The 21,783-nt window shown below is 33.8% G+C and overlaps 1 protein-coding gene across 1 annotated transcript in view; it reads left to right on the top strand.

Annotated features, from left to right (window-relative positions):
* Positions 1 to 21,762, top strand: part of LOC100747723 (protein bfr2) — a 22,198-nt gene extending 436 nt beyond the window's left edge. Inside the window, exons 2-7 of the mRNA XM_024366206.2 lie at positions 1 to 241; positions 1,675 to 2,148; positions 11,671 to 11,957; positions 12,104 to 12,325; positions 12,627 to 12,914; positions 20,306 to 21,762. The exon at positions 1 to 241 is cut by the window's left edge and continues 1 nt beyond it. Coding sequence (XP_024221974.1) covers positions 1 to 241; positions 1,675 to 2,148; positions 11,671 to 11,957; positions 12,104 to 12,325; positions 12,627 to 12,914; positions 20,306 to 20,455 — 1,662 coding nt within the window. The 3' untranslated portion in view covers positions 20,456 to 21,762. The remainder of the gene's footprint in view (positions 242 to 1,674; positions 2,149 to 11,670; positions 11,958 to 12,103; positions 12,326 to 12,626; positions 12,915 to 20,305) is intronic.
* Positions 21,763 to 21,783: the final 21 nt, after the last annotated feature.

Below are 21,783 nucleotides of genomic sequence, written 5' to 3'. Positions count from 1 at the left end.
GCATCGCCGCTGCCAAAAATCTCAGCGGCGACTTCTACGTCGAATCAGGTCGCAACCGGAAGACAGGCGACGCAGCAGCCAGCAGCAGTCAGCGAAGACGATGACGATGACGACGATGACGACGACGACGTCGACTTCGATATCACGGGTGACGACGACGATGACGACGATGACGACGACGATGACGACGACGACGATGATGCTTCCGATTATTTCGAACGTTTCATCGAGGATATATTAGGTAGGATCCATTTTCTTCGTTTGCAATTGGAAAATAAGAATTAATCGAAAGGATAATAGAATCAATATAATTAAAATATTTACTTATATAGTCAATACAAAATATAAATATAGTCTTATCCATGAATCATAGAAAAACCACATTCAAAATAATTTGAATACGCAAATTTTTGATTAGTAATAAAAATAATTTAAAGAAGTATCTCTAGAATAGAAATTATACTGTTATGAAAGTAGCACGCTTGAAATTTCTATATTAAGGAATGTTTAGTCATTTTTTCAGGAACAAATCACCATAAAAAATTTTGTTGAATTTTACTTTCAAGACTTGAAAAACATGATTCGGAACCTACAAAAATGTGCCAGGAATTTAATAATCACATCGGTTTATTTGATAGCGAAATTTCATTTTTAAAGTATGGCTCGTGATATTTAATTATAACGAGTTCAAGTTAATTATAGAATTCGAGTTCACTGGCCGATTAGTCCATTTAATGGCTTTTGCTTTCTTCGTACGGTTATCGGAGATCCGTCAATAAGATTTCGTTGAATCGAACAATGGGAAGGATCGCGGTGCGAATGTGCCAGCCGTTACACAAACATTAAACTTCAGGTTAGCGACATGTCCGACGGAAATTCTGGTGCGTTCACGTAGCTGTAACGGTACAAGATACTTCAAACTCGCCCGAATTAACATAAATCGACGGCGACTCCAGTTCGAAAAGAATTTCTACGCGCTACTTCTTTCATATCGACCCACATACGAAAAGATAAATCGCAACTGCCAACATTTTTCGTTACACGATCATTAAAGATGGAGAAAACGATAGTTATTGTACTATATATAGTATTATACACAATATTTATACATATTATATATATATGTACTATATATAGTATTACACATAATATTTCAACAAGTTTATAATCCATTGCTAATTTTATTTGCTAATCCATTTGCTGGTTTTGATTAAAATTTTAATTCATTCTTGGTATACTGCCAAGAATTCTAGTCAATCATGTATACAATTAAGAAATAAGAAAATTTTATTAAACACTCTGATCCTTAATTAAATAAAAAATAACCCTAAAAAATATTTCATTCAATCATCAGGGTACCCTTGCACAATTCAATGATAATATTATTAGCAAAATTTTATAATTCATAAATTACAAGTTATTAATATTGATAAATTCTTTTGCATAACAGTAATAACTTTGCTAGTCATTTGATTATCTTGTTTAACATAAAATCTCAGACGTTTAAAGAAGAAGATACTAATTACTAATATAAAATTACTAATGTTACCAATTGCAATAATATTATCATGTGCAATCTTCAGCAGTTCCAAAGGAACACAATTTAAACAGAAATAAATAATCGGAAAGACACGTGAAAAACAGCTTCTATAACCAACAAACCATGAATTGCAGGTGAAGAGGACGACGATGACGACGATGATGAAGCCACCCCTGTAGAACCAGTGGCGCCAGCAGTGGCGGCGCCAGTAGCGTCTGCACTTCCGGCGGCTGTTGAAGCCGATTTGAACGCCGCCGCCGCGGAAGCGGAGCATGCAGCAGAAACCGCTGCGGAGAGCACAGCCGTGGATAGCGAGCCGACAGCCGTCGAGGAAGACGAAGGAAACGCAGTGGGAGAAGGGCAAGCCGTATCCGGTATCCACGAAACCGGGCTCGAAGGTGCGGAATCCGTGTCAAATCCTGTCCACGTCCCAGCCGTATCAACGAACGAGGCAGATACCGAGGACGATGATGACGATGAAGACGAGGACGACGAGGACGACGTCGATCTGGTATACACCGAGGTCGACGATGACGAGGACGAGGACGACGAGGACGATGAGGATGACGAGGACAGCATCGCCGACATCGCTGGCGCCAGGCAAGCACGTGAGTTCAAGGGAAAGAGCAAGAAACACAGTACAGGGCGTAAACACGCGCGTAAATCTCGCACGCGTGCTACATCCCCTTCCTCGAAGGCTGTCGTTTAACCAGGGAGGAGGGAAACGAGTGGCAAGTCACGTACAACGATTCCTGACAATCACGCGCTCAATTCATTAATTATTCGACTCTTCGCGCCGTTGCGAAACGGTCGATGCTTTCTATGGGTCGTGTGGATGTTCTAGGTCAGACTTTTGCTTTGAGGTTACGTGTACTATTATTTTGTTTGTCTTGGAAGAGGATATTTGGGAATGTTGTCTCGTGATGGGAACTTTGTGGGTTAAATTATTTTGATTTGTACGAATCTCTCAGAAACCAACTGTGCTTATTTTTACCTGCAAGTACATGATTAGTATTGAATTTCTTAAAGAATAGTTGACTTACTTTTATTGATTTATTTCTCGTAAGGAGATGATATATACAATAGCAAATACCAAATGTAATTTAAAAAATAATATCTGTAACATTTTTCAATTTATGTAGTATGAATTTCCTAGTTTCAATTCAGGGTTAATTTTATATAGGGCAATTTTAGAGTATTATAGATGAAAAGTTCAAGCATTTAGTTTCTTTTTGTGTGCACGTGTTTAAATATTCCCTAGGAAAAACATAAATAACCATATATGTACATATAAAGCTTCTTCTTTAAAACAAAAGTAACAAGCTCCAAAACTTCATAGAAGTTCTACACAATTGCAAAGTTCAAGAAAAACAAGACACCAATCCAAGGACCCTATTCACCAAGCACATTTTCAAGCAGCACTTGCATAAAACATAAACATATAGAAACATATGAACGGTCAAGAGTAATTCGTTCAAAATTAAAATTCCTTTACATTTAATCCACTTAATCCGCTCTTGTCCATTTAATCAGATGTTAATTATTTTCTACAGTCTTTAGAAGAAGAAAAGTAATCTAAGCAAAAGCTAGCCTAAAATCTGCCGACCACTAGAGCTTGCGCACTCGTTCATAAAAAGGCAAAGCTCCGATTCGAGAAGTTTTCATCCACCGATGCTGTTCGACGTATTATTTCATTTTTGCCATAATGAATTTTTCTTGACAGTAGTTTCTGAAATTTTCTTCCAAAAAATAAAAGCGTCAACACTTAAGAAAATTTTGGTCGATCGTTAAAAAGTAATTAAAGTCGATCGTCGAAGATTCCTTTTCTTTTCTTGACTAACTACTTGTTGCTTTCGATTTGAAAATTCGCTTGAAAATCATTGAAACGCCCAGTTGTAGTGGTAGACATGTAACACTAGATTAGTAGAAGTAGCGGTAGTATATTTATTCTATTTATTAACGTGGATACCTCTACTCGAAGCGATTCGCACGTGGTCGAACAGCATGGTAAAGTCAATACGTAACATCCTGATGCCTTCTCGTAACTCCCAACCACGCGTTCTTCGGTTGTTCCAACGGAGCTTACACGATTTCCGTTTACGGTATTCAATTCTAACTGTTAAACCAGTAACATCGTGCGAATTATAAGAGATGGAATGTACATAAACATTTTGATTAAAGATTAGGGTTTTGAATGTGTTTTGAAGAAATATCTGTAAAATGTATTAGAGAATATAAAATCCGTGTTTTTAATATACACGTATATAATTACAAACTTCAATATCTGTATTTAAGTACATAGATTTATATTTTTTTTGAAAAGTACACAATTGGAAAAAGTAAATTAGGTAAAACATCGGGGTGAAGTAGGAAGCTTGAGATAGAAAATTACAAGTAGATACAAAATATATGTATACGATGAGACTTCCGTATTCATGCAGAATGAATTTCAGGTTTCAAGCATCACTATAGATGGTAGATACAATAAGTCGTTAACAACAGTAACTAATAATGAAATGACAGTTATAGAGAAAAATTACCTAAGATAGGCTGTTTTTTCAATATTTGCATATTGCATTGCTATATTGCTATTTGCTATATTGCATTCACTCTTTTTCTTCTTCTAGTGATAGGTGAAATGAGGTTAATGATGTAGACGCGTATGACGTTAGGCTATTGCATCTGCTGACAATACGTCAAGAAATCATTAATAGCGCGGTGGAAATGTTTTGCAGTCACGTGAAAGCGTGATTGAAACAGTAGATAGGAAAGTTCTATAATATTCGTAATTACTGACACTGATCGTTGATTCAAGCTCTTATTATCACTATTTATTCTGTTTGAATCTTTCTTGATATACTATTTATATATCGATCGAGTGACACTTCTAACATAATTTAACCTTAACCTTTCAGTCTTAACTTCACTTTTAATCTTCGTTTGAAAAGAGATCTATAAATACGTTGCTTGTTAACTTTTTCATTAGTTATTTTAACTGTCTGCTTTAAACATCTAGTAATTATACACGCGATATTTTATCGGCACTTATCATACATATTTATCTTTTCTCTACCTATTTTAATAGCTACTCGATTGACGTACACCAAAGGTAACCTGTATACATCAAAGTTCACTTTTCATGTCGACTTTAATGTTGAATTACAGGATTACTGAATATAAATTGTGTATAATATTAAGTCCAGATATAACGTTAAAACAGTAAATAATTAGCACTTATTACAGAGTAAAAGAATTAATATTCGTGAATTAAGCACATGAGTAAATCTACACAGCCACAGTAGTATTGATATATATATATATATATCTGTAAAGTAGAGGCTACAGATTTAAAAACATATTATCTTATCGATACTTAAGTATATTAAGAACATATGTACATAGATCTTTAATTCCCTATAACAATTGCAAGTATTCCTCTCATACACATTCAAAACCCTAACTTTTATGTCAAAACAATGATCGATAACGGTATTACAAATGAAGTATTACAAACCTCTGATAGACAAATATTCGCGTGATAACGATTATAAAATGTCGTAATTAACATTAATTAGTAGAAACAAAAACATTTACTTTTAATCAAAAAACATTCGAAACTCGTGTAAGCGTTGTTGAACGAAGCTGTTGATAGCAAGAAAGCAACGGAACGAAGAATTCAAAGTACCTTTCGATCTGTACCTGCATTTCTTTCCTTTTCTTTCTTTCTTTCTTCCAACTGTTTCCAATAAAAGAAAAAAATATTTCGCACTTCCAATTATTTGCAACACAGTAGAGCGTTCCGTGAATCATGTGATTCTAAAGCTGTATTTATGCTTCCTTCTCATATTTATTATATTTATTTGTCTTTCAGTCTATATTATATTAATTCATGTGAACTTTAGGATTGCAGAAAAAGCGAGACGTTTTACGATGTTGAATAGTTATGTGCGAGAAAAGATTTCTTTTTTACGGAAAACAAAAATTGTACAATAGAAATTTGGATATTTATTGATCGACATAGAATGAAGGGAAAAAGGTACTTTGGCGATGTGAAGGAATAGGTATCATTTGAAAATATCTTAGCTTGGTGACCTCACGTCACGTATTTCTTTTCCTTTTTCTACTCGTTTATCGACTAACGATAAAACGAGGAGTAAAGGAGAGAATCCGTATGTCTTTACGTAAGAATGAGAGAAAGAGAGCCGTAAAGTGAACGATGTCATTCATTCGCCGAGTAAGCAATACCGCAACTGGCCACTCCAATTTTTTAACGCTGGATTTCTTTCAATTCTTCAACATTTATTCTCAATGAATGAACTTTCTTTTTTCTTGTATATATAAACAATTGGGATTCAAATCAAATTTATCTTATAATTTAAGTCTCCATTATAAATATAATCTTTTATTAAAATTATTTTAATTCAAATAACGTAAGAAACAAAAAAGAGAAAATGTGTATTTGTAAAATAAAATTGTGGCCGAGAAACGGTGTTGTTTATCGCGCAGGACTTGTAACAATTCTGTTTGAAAAAAAGCTTGTACAGAGATATTGTCCGTTCTGGATTGCAAAAATACAGATAACTTATTGTTTTTAGAAAAAAACAACAAAATAAATTGTGTGTCTCGCCTTTTTATTTCTGTCACCAATCGTCCGTGTTCAAACCAGTTCCGTGTATTTGTCCAGGTTAATCGTGATCCAGAGGATAACCTCTCTTTTCCTCTTTCCCTCGTTAATCGAGGGAAAAACGAGAAGAGGAACGATTATTCGTTTTGTTTTTCCACGTCTTGATACACCGTTCTAATTATGAATAATCTCCGGTATTAATCGTTTAGAGCTACTTTCTTCATTTAATACGTGATGTGCTGTGTCACTTAGCTCGGTTAACCCTTTGGAGCAATTATTTTCTATATTCCTATTATAGTTTTGAATTATTGGATCTTTTCATTGAATTACTATCATTGGACAATTATTCAATTTCTTGGAGTTTGATACTTCAGATAGTATCTATTAATATTTATATTCTATAAAGCTTTTAGATAAAATATAATTTTATTTAGAAATGATAGGTATAAAAGAGGTTAGGTTGGGCTTAGGTTATCAATTTTTCTATAAGTATTATTTAAAATAGTGAAGCTAAAATAATATCTTGAATGAAATTGCATTGAGAATACGTTTTTTTTTATTTATCAATTGTAGTAAAATCGATCTATTAGAAAAAACAGAACAAGTTTTAGATTTTCTAATAAACTGAAAAGAAGCGATCAAAGAGAGAGAAAGATAATAATAACATATGAATTCAAAAATTAATAATACGTAAAAAACTATGCAACGTCCAAAATTTTCTATACTCATAATCATAGTGTATATGTAGTATTATTAAGTATCTATATTATTAAATGTTTAGTATTTATTTATAAAATACTGTAAGAAGACGAATTACGTTTGACCATATAATGTGCCTCTTAATTGATGTCATTTGCAATTGATATTATAGTTATAACTAATTGCTCTTCAAAGGGTTAATGATCGTTGCCGGAAGCCTTTCCTTTTACTTAGGAATCCTTTGCTTGTCTTGTCACTCGTTCGTAGAACTATTTAATGTACCCCTTGCTTGCAATTTCTTTGCCTTATCCTTGACGAGTAGATGCACGTGTTTGGTGGACGGCTTTATGACGACCGACGGTCACGTATTACTGGACAGTAGCACGAAACTTTGGGCCTTTTTACACGCATTCCACACCTTTTCTAGTTTGTACCAAAGCACAGCATCACCAGAACAATGCACAATATAATGTAGTGTTAAAAATTACATCTGCCTATTACGTGCACGGTGAAGTTAGCACACAACACTTTATAGTGCTACATTGAGTATTGAACGTACGATGGATGTTAATTTTCTCTTCCCGCTTTTTCCTTTTCTTTTTGTAGTAGAAATTTACCTTGTAGTAGTAGTACGTGTAAAATCATAGTATCTGTAGAGCAATGCATAAATAGTAGATCAATTAGATGGCATAATATTAAATATTTATTATGCGCACATAGTAACGTTATTACAGAACAGGTTAATGTTAAATGTAATTACGGAACGAATATTGATCGTCTTTCTTTTTCTAAGTGAAAGGTTGTAGTTAGAGTGGAATTAATATAAGCATATTATATAATTATAGGTATATCATGCTTGTACGTGTATTTATTTGCAAGCAGTGTGTTTAAATATTCATGGCACATTGGATAATTATTAGTAGATTATTTCCCATATACGCGTGTAATTATTTAATATAATTTATTTCATGAAATAAAAGTAGGATAGCTTGATATTTTTTACATTTTAGGAAAACGAAAGAATTTCTTATTAAAGACGTTGGTCGAGAGTTTCGACTAAGAATCTTCTAGAAAAATGAGAGATTCTCTTACAATTAGCGTTAGAAATTACAATCATCTTTCTTAATGCTGTCTAAATTTGAAACTTCGTAAAATTTAAATTAAAATTATTTAGTTCATTTACTTTGGTTTAACGATACATTAATAATTCAAACTACTCTCGAGAGCCATTTCCTGGAGCGATACATTTTTCACGTTACGTTAATCACCTTTCATTTATTTATAATTTACTCTATATGAAAAATTCTCAACAAAAAACACAAGCATTAGCTCGATTCAGGAATTTAATTAAAAGGAATTTAATTTCAGAAAATTACATTTCGTTTATAAAAGCACAGCGTCTTCTCCTAGGCGAAATAGAAAGAATTTAATTAACAAATGTAACTAAGCTGGAAGACTTAAATAAGCAATATGCAATTTAAAAAGAATTTAATGAAAAAATTCAACTAAAGAAAAAAATTAATTAAAACGGAATTGAATCGAATTAAGTAACGAAAAGATTAAAAGGAATTTAATTAAAAACTTCAAACTAGCGACTGTAAAACTACAAAGAAGAACTAAATATTAATCTTTAAAAATTATAAAAAGTTTTCCAACGTAATGATCATCATCAAACGTTCCAACAAAATAGCGCTCAATTACTATACTGAATAAACGAGGCGTATGTAATTAAGCGCATCTTTATTTTCTAAGTAATAAATTCCGAATGTTTGTATGTTTGTATGTTTATAGGAAATTTAAAGGTGCAAGATTGCACAGTATTTATAATATACCAAACTATACAAGGTGTCTGAGAAGGTCGGGACAAAACTTATTAATCACGCGTTAATGAGGCCAACTGAGTAAAAAAGGTTCGTATGAACTTTATGTCCAAGAATGCTCATTTATCGAAGAGTTGTAAGCGTTCAAAGATTTCCGTGAAAGTTGTTCCTATGACTAGTTACACAAAATCGAGAGATAGACGCAAATGCATTTACTATTATTTTCATAACAGTAGGATTATTCGAAAGGGTTCGACGATTGGTAGCCTGCGTTCTTACAGAAGAAAGTTCTTCGAACGAAGAAAAAAATTCTTCGAACGCTTGTAACTCCTCGATGAAGCATTTTCGAACATAAGTTTGTACGAACTTGTTTCACCTACGTGACCTCATTTCCACGTAACATAAGTTTTGTCCCGATTTTTTCGGACATCCTGTACATATACATACATATACAAAGCAGCCAAAGTACAATACTCGTTATCGAAGTATTTAAAAGATACGAATTTCCATACACAGTCTACGAATTAAATTTCGTCGTGGAACAATCGCTCGATTCGGCTTCAATTAATTTCATTCGAATTAATCGAAGAAGAAGAATGCGAATGATAGACGCGAAACGAAACGAATCGTAACGAAAGAAGCGGTACGTTGTGACGCGTCAAAAATTTTAATTAAACGAAGCTGGTCGAGGCCAATTAACTTTCTACAGGACTCCGGCTGAAAGGCCAGATCCAATAAAGGTGTGACCGGGTTGAAATTTTTTCTCAGCTTTCACCAAGCACTCGGTCCAAAACAGAACGAGGCCACTGACCCAGAGTACGTTAAGCGTAAGCGTGCGTGGCGGTGCGAAAGAGTTCTCTCGTCCATGACCCTGACCCACACCCAAAGTCATGGCTGTCTCTCGTCCCCGATCACCGGCCACGTCATTCTATTTTCTTCTCGCATTCCCAATCAGCTGCAATCGATCATTGACATCACATCTCTTTTGAATCTTTTCAGTCTAACGGGGCTTAGTTAAGTTTCAAGATTTTGTTCGGTTGAACTAATTTTTCCTTTGGATTTTTTGGAGACTTCAAATTTTGTAATTTAATTTTTAATTGTTTAATTTATAATTTTCTAATATAGATGTTAGAAGTTTAATTGAATCGAGGTTTTTTTTTTTTAGTAGACTGTGACGAAATTTAATTGACGGAGCTCGGGATTTTTCAATTTGGAAGGAGCTTCTTTGGTCGGATTGTTACTTGTTGTTCGATTTTTTCGGGGAGCTTTAGAGTTTGTTATTAGAATTTGTTCCAGTTTCATGAGATTCAATTCTGTTTCTAGAAACCTCGAATTTTTTCATTTCCAGCGAGTTTGATTGGATCAAATTTTGCTTCTAGAGAGTACTGAGATTTTCACAGATTTACAAGTTCTCCATTTGGAACAGATTTAGGTAGATCGAACTTTTCTCCGCATCTCAAATTTGTTAACAATAATTAATCAATGTTGTTGCATTAAGTCCTAACGTAAATGACATATATTGTAATAAATGTAAAAGCACGAAGCTCTTATTGGTAACATACAACTTATGTTGCAACTCAACATGACCTACAAATAAAATACATTTACTAGATATTTCTAAAAATACTCGACACGGAATTTTGCTGAATGAAACTTCACGTCGCGTCTATTTCTAATCGGCCGCGGTCTGAGTATTTGGATCCTCGCGAATGACCAACCGTCCGGAAGAAAGTGGCTGGAATAGGATCAACAACCGGGGAGAGTTTTTAGATAGACACGAGGAATTTTTGTCCGTATGGTTGCACGCGCTGGCTAGATAGATCTGTAGGTGAGTAGGAAGCAGGTCGTGGCCCAGATCGAAGACCAGTTCAGCTCCGCAGGAGGATTCCGATATACCGTTAACATTGTCGCTCTTTCTTACGAACTTAATTCATCGAGGTCGCCACACGGAAGTTTTTTTCTCGTGTCGATTCATCGCATAGCTTAACGCTAGCCACTATCTTAGAAAACAAATGCACGGCGATTTGAATGCCCCGATGCTCGACCATTAAATTGCATTAGCTCGCTGCCAAGAAACGCGATCGTTAACGCGATTTCACTTTGGATAAATTGATCTGGTAATTGTCCGATATACGGATAGGTGTGAAATCGATTCGCAATAATTTGAAATTCTAAATTACGGGGAAGTGTTACGACGTACTCTTCGAATTTCGAATTCGTTGCATTATTTACTAAATGGCTGAAAGTATGTGTGAATGTTTGTTACAAGTTGATCGTGGAAAATGGGTCGTTGACATTGAATCACCATTGTGGTCGATAACCTGGCAGATGTTGAAAGCTGGACTTTAATTCGATTATGGACATTGTTGGGAGCTCTCGTAGGTCAAATGATTCTTTCTTGATTGACTATTCGAAATCAAAATCTAAGTAACATATAAATATAAATAAATAGAAATGCAAATATTTAAGCGATATTATAAATGTTAAATAAATATTTAAATATTAAAAATAAATTTTTATACAACGCGGATTTTTAAATTTGAGGACTTTAAATACGAATAATAAATTAAAATCATAAGAAGAATACTTAAATCGTGGATCGCTAAATTGTGCGTTACAAATGTTAAATAAACATTTAAATATTAAAAATAAATTTGTATACAACGCGGATTTTTAAATTTGAGGACTTTAAATACGAATAATAAATTAAAATCATAAGAAGAATACTTAAATCGTGGATCGCTAAATTGTGCGTTACAAATGTTAAATAAACATTTAAATATTAAAAATAAATTTGTATACAACGCGGATTTTTAAATTTGAGGACTTTAAATACGAATAATAAATTAAAATAATAAGAAGAATACTTAAATCGTGGATCGCTAAATTGTGCGTTAATAAATTGAACATTCTCCGTGTCGAGTTTCAATAGATGTTTCTGGAGAGAAATGAAAATTAGACAACAACAATAAATTGATAAATTTCAGGAATGATGCAGTCGGAACCAAGCAACGACGTATCGGCGATTTACGTGGCGAAATACAATCGTTTCGTGGACAACATCTTAGGAAGAATTAATAAAATCTTACGTAGCAATTATGACCCAGTGACGGTGAAATTGTCCAATGCGAATGCCAAATCGAAGTCTGGTAAACAGAAGAGCAAAAGCAAGACGAAGAAGAACAATAGCAAGACTGGAATAAAGAAGAGCAATATGGGAATAGTTTCGGTGACCACAGAGAAAATTATCGAAGAAGTTCCTGAAAACACACAGGTATAATAAACTTGAATTATCCTATTAAAAACAACATTTTCATTTGAAAGAAACCATATTTACTGAAACAGAATCCTGTCGTTGAAAATTTAATCATCGGTGTTTTAAAGTAAATTTTAAACTAACTAATTCAAATTCGTTTCTAGAAAACTCTGGAGGCCGTTGAAAATACGACTATGTCAGCTGCTACCGTTGAAAAGGAAGCAACTACTATCGTATCTGAACTTCAAGTGTCAAGTAGATCAAACGTGGAGACAACCACAAAATCTGCAAACAAACGAGTATCTAATTCGAATAGCAAGAAATCAAATAAAACTCGTGCTGGAACGAAGAACAAAACGAAACAGACTAGCAGTAATAAAAATAAGGTAACAATCATACCGTTACCTTAATTAGTTTAATATACTTAAAATTCAGTCGTTGATTCTGCTCCTTGTAACACCCACTTTGTAGATTTTTGTCTTACATTCGCTGTGTACATAAGCGGCCCGATTTCTTTTCTTTTCTTATAAAATATTATTTTCAATTCTCTTGCAAAATTGCTTTGCAGAAGATATAATAGTTCATTTTCTTGTAGACCGAATATGCACGCGTACACGTGTACTTAAAAGTCTAGGAAGTAATTTTTACGATAAATAAAATCAAATAACATTTCTTATCAATTTCCAGACAAAGAAAAATAAACCAAAGGCGAGAGCCACACTTTACGGACTCGCGAGCCTACAAAGATCCGGAGACGTGTCTGTGAACATGATGAGCGATCACACCATGATCAAAACGAGATTTACTCTCGGTCCTTTGATACTAAAGGTTGAAAAGGAATTTGGTAGGGCTGCAAAGAAGGAATTGAGAAGCGCGACTGCTACCACTGCCGAAATGTCGGGTAAACTGAGTCTTCGAGTTCTTCATGGTGGTGCAGCTACCCTCAATTCCATCCGCGTTCTGCAACCTAAACAGGTAACTAGCAAATAACCTTAATTATCACTAAAAGAATAACCAATCTTTCGTCTTTAACTCCTTATGCTTTAGCGTATTCGAAAAGATGCATTCAATTTTTTATTATTAGGAGACTGGTGAATTTAAACAGAAAATTTTGTTGTTTATTGGTAAACAGAATATCTCTTTATATATAATTTATATTTAAAGAGCGATCTCATGATTTGCTCATTTCTAAAATTCTTTTCATGCAAATTACATGGTCATCCGAATGATCTCATTATCTTGAACTAGCATGTGAATACGCGCTTCGAACAATATAAGAATATCTTCCATTCTGTTTTGCTTTTTTATTTGGTCAAAACTTTCTTCAGTAGCTACGATTTAGATAATTTTTTCAACTGGTTTTTTCCTCTCGCCACTTTTTAACTATTGCGTTACGTGACTCTTATCGCGGAATTTTTAAGCAGATACAGCTGAACAAAACTATTTATATGTACATCTGCCATCTGGTTCTGGCTGCTTTTCATCTACCAATTTCATAATCGCACTTTACGTTCTCTTCATAATGTTTTTTTTTCATATCAACAAATATACATAGGATAACGACCTTTTTAATTAAGATAATCGGTCATTGAAACACCAAGAATCTTCTAACTAGATGGTAGAATATACTTCGTCAACATTGAATCTAAAATCAACTTTCTTGAAGTAAAACATAATTTTGTATTCGATGGTAAATCGAGACTTCAACAATATTCAACAATATCTGTAATTCTTTATGGGTTGTGTATTTTTACTATCAGTGTCGCGTTAATTTTTTAAAGCGTTGAATCGTATTGAATTACATTCTGTTTATACGTTGGATCATCTAATGCTCTTTATCTCACATCATAAATGCTTCACTAATGCCTTCGACTTTTCGCGACGTCTGCGCCAATTTTTCTGTCTTCTACGTTTACATGATTACATGGAATGCTAATTTCACTTTATATTGACAGCAGAGGCATGCTCCGTTCGAATAATGGGACGTTTAAATAGCACGTGTCTGAATACGGCAAATTCCCAAGATCATTCATATTTATGGATCGTGAATCGACATAGTCAGGAGTGATAGGATTTTGTCGGGTTTCAATTTTTATCAAACACTTTGTGTAGATAAAAGTTTGGAGAGGTTGAAACATGTTAGGATTTCAAAAGACATCATTCTTTTATAATATCAATATTCAATAACAATTGTACTTAGAAATGAAAGTTACAATTAGACCACGGTGTTTTATGCAAATTTATATTTTTATGGTCACAACTAAAGAAACAGAACAAAGATTAAACAGAGATTTGTTTTGTCTATCGAAAACCATGACAAATATAATATTCTACATATTTCTGCAATTTGTGTTTTACATGTATATTTCAAATGTCACGTAAATGCATAAAAATCCGTAGTTTGATTACGATTATAACGTCCTCGTTTCTCAGAGAAATGTAGCGTCAATTTATATTAAAAAGTTCGTACGGGCCGCAATTCTTAGCGGTTTGCTATAACGTTTTTGTTGAGAATTGTGGATCTTTGAGGCCGAAATAATGTTATAGGAACGCTAAATTTTTACTGAGGATTAATATTAAAACAATGATATATTTATTTCATCGACGATTCCTTGTATATTCATCGATACACATTTGCACGCGTCTCAGCACTTTCTTCTATACCCGACTGTAAACCGACTCTTCGACGACCCTTAACCGACTCTTCGACGGACCTTAACCGAGCCTTCGACGGACCTTAACCGACCCTTCGACGGACCTTAACCGACTGAAGAGTTTACATTCATCTGTTTTCGAAACGCTTCGGACACACATACTTCCACACACTGATATTCACATACAAGTATTTCTACTACGCATTTAACCTAGTCCAGCACAGAAAACTGTACGTATCTCAACAGTTTTCACCGCAGCAATTTCCTAACGCGTTTTAAGCTCGCTGGCCACGAGTTCCGCGAAGCTTTGTCGCTTCATAGAAGCGTTTTATTGGATATGACGATGCGTCTATGCCGATGTGTAAAACGAAGCGTAAAATACATCTTGTCATGACGCAAATGCGTAGCGATGAAAACGGTTCGCTGTCGTTTCGTGGACAGCTGTATATTACTTTACGATGACCACTGCATGAAAGCGTATTCTCAAGCTAAGTGTACACTTGCTATGAACAATTATCCGCGGATACATGTCGCAGCTAATTAGCATCTGCCTTTCTACGGATTTTTCAGGAATGGCAAATACCGACTGGTCGCGTATTGACACGTATCTGCCAACAATTGTCTTTCAGTGTATACTCAGCTACAGCATCGATGCGTCTAACATGCATCTAGGAAGCGACCCTTCGTTTACAACGGCACCTAAAACGCAATGGCAAACTGCCTCGCGGCGGTGATGTCGTCGCAAACCGCTCGTTTGCACCGGGTTTAACGGTTCGTAGGCAATAAGATAATAAAGCGCACCGAGTTCAAGGAAAGGAAGAAAAGTTATGCTAATTTCTAACATCCGCGTCGTTACGGTCTCCCCCGTTATAAACGGTCGTCTATCGCTTAACGTTGTAATATTTCTAACTTGTGGTTTTATGATCTCGCGCTGTAACGATAGTATCCGTTTAAAAGTACGACAATGAACCTACTGTTTTCAAATTTGTAAAATTATTTTCGTTAAGTCGAATGAAGATTAGAGCACATAACAATCGGACTTTGTGACTTGTTCCATCTTCTATACGCGTTGAAACATGTTTGACGACGCATGAGCTTCTGCTTAGGTTTCATAAGATCCGCATCAGTCTGAGTTTAGTTCCGCGTTACCGATTCTTCTGAATTTTTGGCGCGATACCAACATCGGGACACGTCTTCCACGATGTCTGATTATCTTCCAACTGCAGTATTACTATAACAGGATTACTATAATATTTTTATTATTTTTATTTTATTTAATCTTAGTCTTTCGGTTTTGGACGACTTCCAGATTACATCTCTTATATTGCCTTTACTTATGTCTAACGCAATTACTATAATATAAATATATTACTATAATAGGTGCTGATTATACAAAAATTAAGACTTAGAGACTAAAGAGAAATAGACAAAAAGATGGTTAGTCGAGAGAAACGGACGTTCTAAATTCGCGTTATTAAAAGAACTCCAGACGAATGAATCGTAGAAATCATTCGCGTATGGATGATTCTGTTTTTCAACGTCTATTGGATAAGATTTGCTCGAAGATCAAGGAACAGAATACAATGATGAGAGTCTAGGAACCGTGTCATCCTCTACACGTTGAGATCTGCGTTCCAGTTGAGCGTTGCTCGCCGATTAAGACAGGGTTCTGATTTACATTATAAAATATATCACGAAATCTAAGGATCAATGCATGCATCGTGACATGTTCCAATAGGAAGCCTCAACGTCATACGTCAAAATCGATAAATATTAGGGACATGTGATTTCTTTCGATAAGTGATAATGTCTCGGATGATTAAACATTCGTTTGATTAAACGATCGAATTTCGAGGAGCTCGGTAGTTGGGCCAAAACGCAAGTAGTGGATTCTTAACGGTTAATCGGAAATTAACAATCGAACAAGTACTTATCGTTAACTGTAGATTGTGTTGATTTCAAATCATTCGTTATATTTTATTCTTATCATATTCGTCTTTTTTTTCGATATCACTGTTATGATTACAAATAAGCGAGTAAGCGAATAAACGCAATTTATCGATATTTACATAGCTGAATCAGAATTTAGATAAATGTCATTTTAAAGATCGGACTATCGATTAAATTATCTGCTTAGATACACAGCAAAATTGATGTTAAAGTTTTCCATTCTAGTATTCGATTTTCCCTTACAGTCGTTTATACTCGATTATATTAAATGGCAGAGTACTTGGAAAAGTTACTGGCAGTTTTCCATCTTAGTATTCGATTTTCCCTTACAGTCGTTTACACTCGATTATATTAAATGGCAGAGTACTTGGAAAAGTTACTTGCGTAGGTATTATAGTTAAACCATTACGCTCTGTGTTATTTAATCACTCCTATTGTCTTTCCACGTAAATTGATTTCGTTGTGAAATCTTTCAAACATTCTTTATTACAAGTTATGATATATTAGGTATTGTTTAAGCATTATTTAAACTTGTTAAAAGAAATATATGAAAAGAAACAGTTATAAGGTATTAAAAAAATATAATTTTATAAATTTCATCGAATATATATATTTTAAGCTAATATTCAATAATTTATAATTTAAAATTCAAGTTAAAGATGAAAATTCGTTTGATAGAATGGTCGTAAATGAGCATTGGCCTCGATCATGAATAAGCAGAGGTGGGCCAATTCTTCGGCCTCTCGGATTATCGATACATGTCACGCCACTGAATTCTTATTCGTCGAGAACTTTCATATAAAAAATTAATAATGCATTCGCTTTAGTTGAATATTTTACTGTCGCACAAGCCACTCGCTGAAGTGAGAAAAAATGAGCAAAAGATTCGTTACATGATAGAATCAACCTTTTATCGGTTTCATTTCTATATCCGTAAAAATGAGACACACTAGGGGACAAAATTAACAGATATATCGTCGGTCTTCTCTTACGCTATGTCGATCGAAAATAAGCCAAAGATATAGAATAGCAATTTTTTACAAGACGCTTTGCTTGCTAGGAGAAAAGATTTGATAATTTATCGTACGCCGGTACGATAAATATAAATTATATATAGATTATAAAGTAACGTTAGATACCAAATAATTAATATTAAACGTTACAAAGTAATATCTCGTCGATATTAAATAATAATATTAGATCAGAAGTGCAGAAACACGTTGAACGAAATATACTATGAAGTGTCATCGTTCGACCTGTTGCCTCATTCGTTCGAGCTTCGTCCGATTAAAAGTTTATATCTTCGAATGTTGCCACTTTCTTACATAACTTAATCATTTCGATGATTACATTGAGAAAGTCTTTGCGAGCCTCGTAAGCTACTTTCGATCGCTGTCAACTTTCTGCCGTCAGCATCTTATTAAAATAAATGATAAATAATACATTTACTTTTTGTCATACCAATGGGATTATAGTAACATATACAGTATTATATCTACCCTAAGGTTATCTGTTAGCATGTGGCATTCTAAGTTCAGTGTCTCGGTGAATATCTCTCAATATTTTTTGTCAGTTATGCATTAAAGATGTCTTCGTGCCAGCAGAACAAATATTCTTATATTTTCTATTCAAATCGTGGCTGAATACCATTAAGCAATCTTATATCCATTAGCATATAATTTAAGCAGTTAAGTTAAGCGTTATAATTCATTACATTTTATTATCGTTCGCTAAATTTAAAAGTTAAATTTTACTCGCTATATTAATATAGTAAGCTGGTACAATAGTATAGTTTACTATATTTACTACATTGAATAATATCGTTGATATAATTATCGATCTAATTACTGTTATATATTATTAATATTTACACGTGATTACGTAATTGTTCTTAAACGTTACTTTATGAACAATAGAATTAATTTCCAATTGTGTCACTGGGTGTGAATTGTTGCTTTATCAATTTCATATGCATCTTATCTAGTTTACAATATGGTTCTTTTTACGAGGTAATTATAATTCTTGTCTGTAAGAAATGGTAATGCCATTCTGCAGACGATCACCAAACGATTATTATCTTCTTCAAACGAATCAGTACTTTTGGCACGTGTTTTGCACGTTTATCTTTATCAAGCATTGCCTCTTTAGCAACTACATATTCATCGCTATCTCTCAAACACGTTTCCGAATATTGTATAATACCACGAGTTTTGTCACGAGTAAAAAACTGACTTAAAAATCTATCTCTGATGACTGTCTTCCGTTTATCTTCTATTTGATGACTCTCATTTAAGCCTTTGTTTGTCGTTTGATTCACGTGGATCCATTTATCGACTCTCTTTACTTTTTCATTTGTATCTATGTATCGTTTCTTTTTAATTTATTCATTTTTCTCTACCTTTTCTATTGTTTTCAATTTTCCGGTATCCTTCGTATTTTTCATTTTCTTTAACTTTTTCTTCATTCTTTTCCTTATTTTTTACGCTTTTCTCCTTTCTAATACGTAATCTAATAAGTAATTCTAATCCTGTCAATAAGCATAATGTCAAATAGAAATAAGTATAATTATACTTATACCTCTACTACTTTCTCTTTTCTTTTCTTACCTTTCACTTGCTTCTCCGTTCCTTTTTCCATTTTCCATTTTCTTCGCTTTCTCGTCCTTCTATTTTTCACTTTCTTTTCTTATCATCATGGGACTATAAATTTTTTTATAAATATGAAAGTGAAAAAATTCACGGAATCCACGTAATATGAAAAAAACGTATAAAACGTACAAAGTATAGAGTTAGGATATTCAATGAATAAAACAATTTCCTACCTAAGTTCCACTCTTTCGATTATATTAAAATATGAAAATATGTATTTGTATTGATATGCGCGATCTAATTACCATCAAACGATAAATAATGATAAAATGGCTTACCATCGTCTGAAGCGCTATTTTTCTTGCTGTTCGTCGTGTATTAGTTAATGTACAAGTAATTATCGTCAATGGCATTCTTCCAACTTCCTCTTTTCGTTCATTGTTTGACGAACAATCATCATCCTTGGATTTCACGAACCAGCTTGTTGAATTGTCTTAACATTTACATAAGCCTGTTGAAATACTAAATTTAAAACTGCCAACAATTTTTACGATACATTATCCACGTTCGAAAGAATTACGTCCGATAACATTGTTAGCATTTAATTCACCTGTGTTACAGAAAGTTTCTCCTTCTTTAATCTGCTGTACACCAGTCGACGACAGCGCGAAATTTAATGAATTCAGCTTCGAAAGAAAGCACGTCTCACACGCGGATTCCAGATCGTCTCGTAAATATCGTAGATTTTCATTTCTATAGGAAATATCTTACGAAAGAGAATAAGATGTCCGATAGATGAGAGAGATGGAAAGTTTGAGAAATTGTCGGAAGATGGAGTTTCTCTAATTTTTACGTTTCGCCCTCGTTCCCGTTCTAATCGACGAAAAGAATCGAAAATGACGTAAACCAAATATGTAAATTTGTCATTTCTTCCAATTTGAAACCAATTACACACTGAACTAAAAATACTCAAATTTTCAAAGGCAACTGATACTTTATAAATGCTTTTCAAAAAAAAAAAACAGATATTTCATCTGTAAATCCTGCAAACCGATGCGATCTAATATCATCACCATCGAAGGTTCAGATCCGAAGACACTGAAGTTAACTCGAACTTAATAACTGCGACGATTACGTGAACAATTTGTTAATCTCGATGTTATTTGTTAATTAGGTGCGAGTGGAGAGCGCGGACGATCACGACAGAACGCGCGAATTCGTCTGGAAAAGATCATCGCACATCGCTCATTTAGTCTCGGAGAAATTATCATCGGCCACGAGGTCGATGCTTCGACCTCCACCTGTTGCAGTCGCCGCCGCTTAAATCTTCCTTCGCATCATCGTTGGTCTTAATGAAAACCTTCATCCACCATGAAAGCGGACTTCTCTCTTTGTCTTTATTTCTTAAATTATTAGACCGCGAATTTTTATGCAATTTCATATTTTTGCCAAGAGAGATCTAAAGAAACGATATCTAGTAATAGTAGTAATAGTAATACGTTTCGCCTATTAAAAACTATGATCATTCGTACTTAGTATATTTTATATATTTTTGCATATTGTACGCATTCTGTGGATTTTTGTATTTTTAAATGTTTATCAGAAACGCACAAAAATCCAGAGTCTGTGAATCATTATTCGTGAGAGCAGTCTTCTCTTTATGGTATTTGCGTTTGGTTTTATGGCTGTTTGTTTCTCGAATCTAAAGAGAATCTTCTGTAATTTCGTTAGCTTCGAATTGCGAGAATTGGATGCTTTCGTTGGATAAGAATTTAAGCAATTGATTCTGAATCGTTTTGAATAGATTAGTTAACGGAGTATGTTACATAGTAAGTAGAAGAGTAACCAAATTTATTGGTTGAAATGTTATGAAAAAAATTAGAGTGTCGATGAATGCATTTCAATTCTCGATTGGCTCTCTAAATATCTCGGTATACGTATCTGTTATGCTTCGTGCGTCATTGATAGAATTCACGATGTTCGTTATAGATAATAGTTTGATTAATTGGACGATGATAGATATTGATAAACTGTATGTAGAAGAGCGTGGAGTTGTGGCAAAATTAACGTACTTTCGTACCTTTTCGCTTTCCATTATTATTATCTAAAAACTGACAAATTTCTATTACTCAGATCTTGTGTTTTGGCTTAGATATGGTTTGAGGATTCAATGTTACAGTTTTATATCACTGGTTTATATTTTTAAAGGTACAATTTATTCATTTCTCTCTTTTTTGTTTTAAACACTGGGAATTTTAAGAGTCAACAAATAGCAAACTGTTTATCCTTCCTTCGCTTCATTTTAATAACAATTTTTGTAAGAAAGAACGAAGGATAAACTGGTTTTGAAAGAGTTATGCATTTTCATTCTAGACCAATATTCGCTATTAATTTATTTATTTATTTCTAGTAGTTTCTATGAATTATTTGCAAAGTCTGAAACATTTTCATGCTGCGATATCGATATAATCTGCATTTATACCTATTGTTTTATGTTACCCGATACTTAAGACAATTGAGCTTACATTTATAAAAAGATTCGTTGTAAAATGAATAAGTCAACTTTTTATACTGTTTTAATGAATATTCTATCAATATTTATATATCAATAAAGTACTTTAAGTAGATTTACACCGTTGAATTCTAATTTAT

The sequence above is a fragment of the Bombus impatiens genome, unplaced genomic scaffold (genome assembly GCF_000188095.3).
Source record: "Bombus impatiens unplaced genomic scaffold, BIMP_2.2 scf_0203, whole genome shotgun sequence".
NCBI classification, from domain to species: domain Eukaryota; kingdom Metazoa; phylum Arthropoda; class Insecta; order Hymenoptera; family Apidae; genus Bombus; species Bombus impatiens.
The sequence above is the reverse complement of the archived record's forward strand: the minus strand, read 5'-3'. Positions and strand labels throughout refer to the sequence as shown.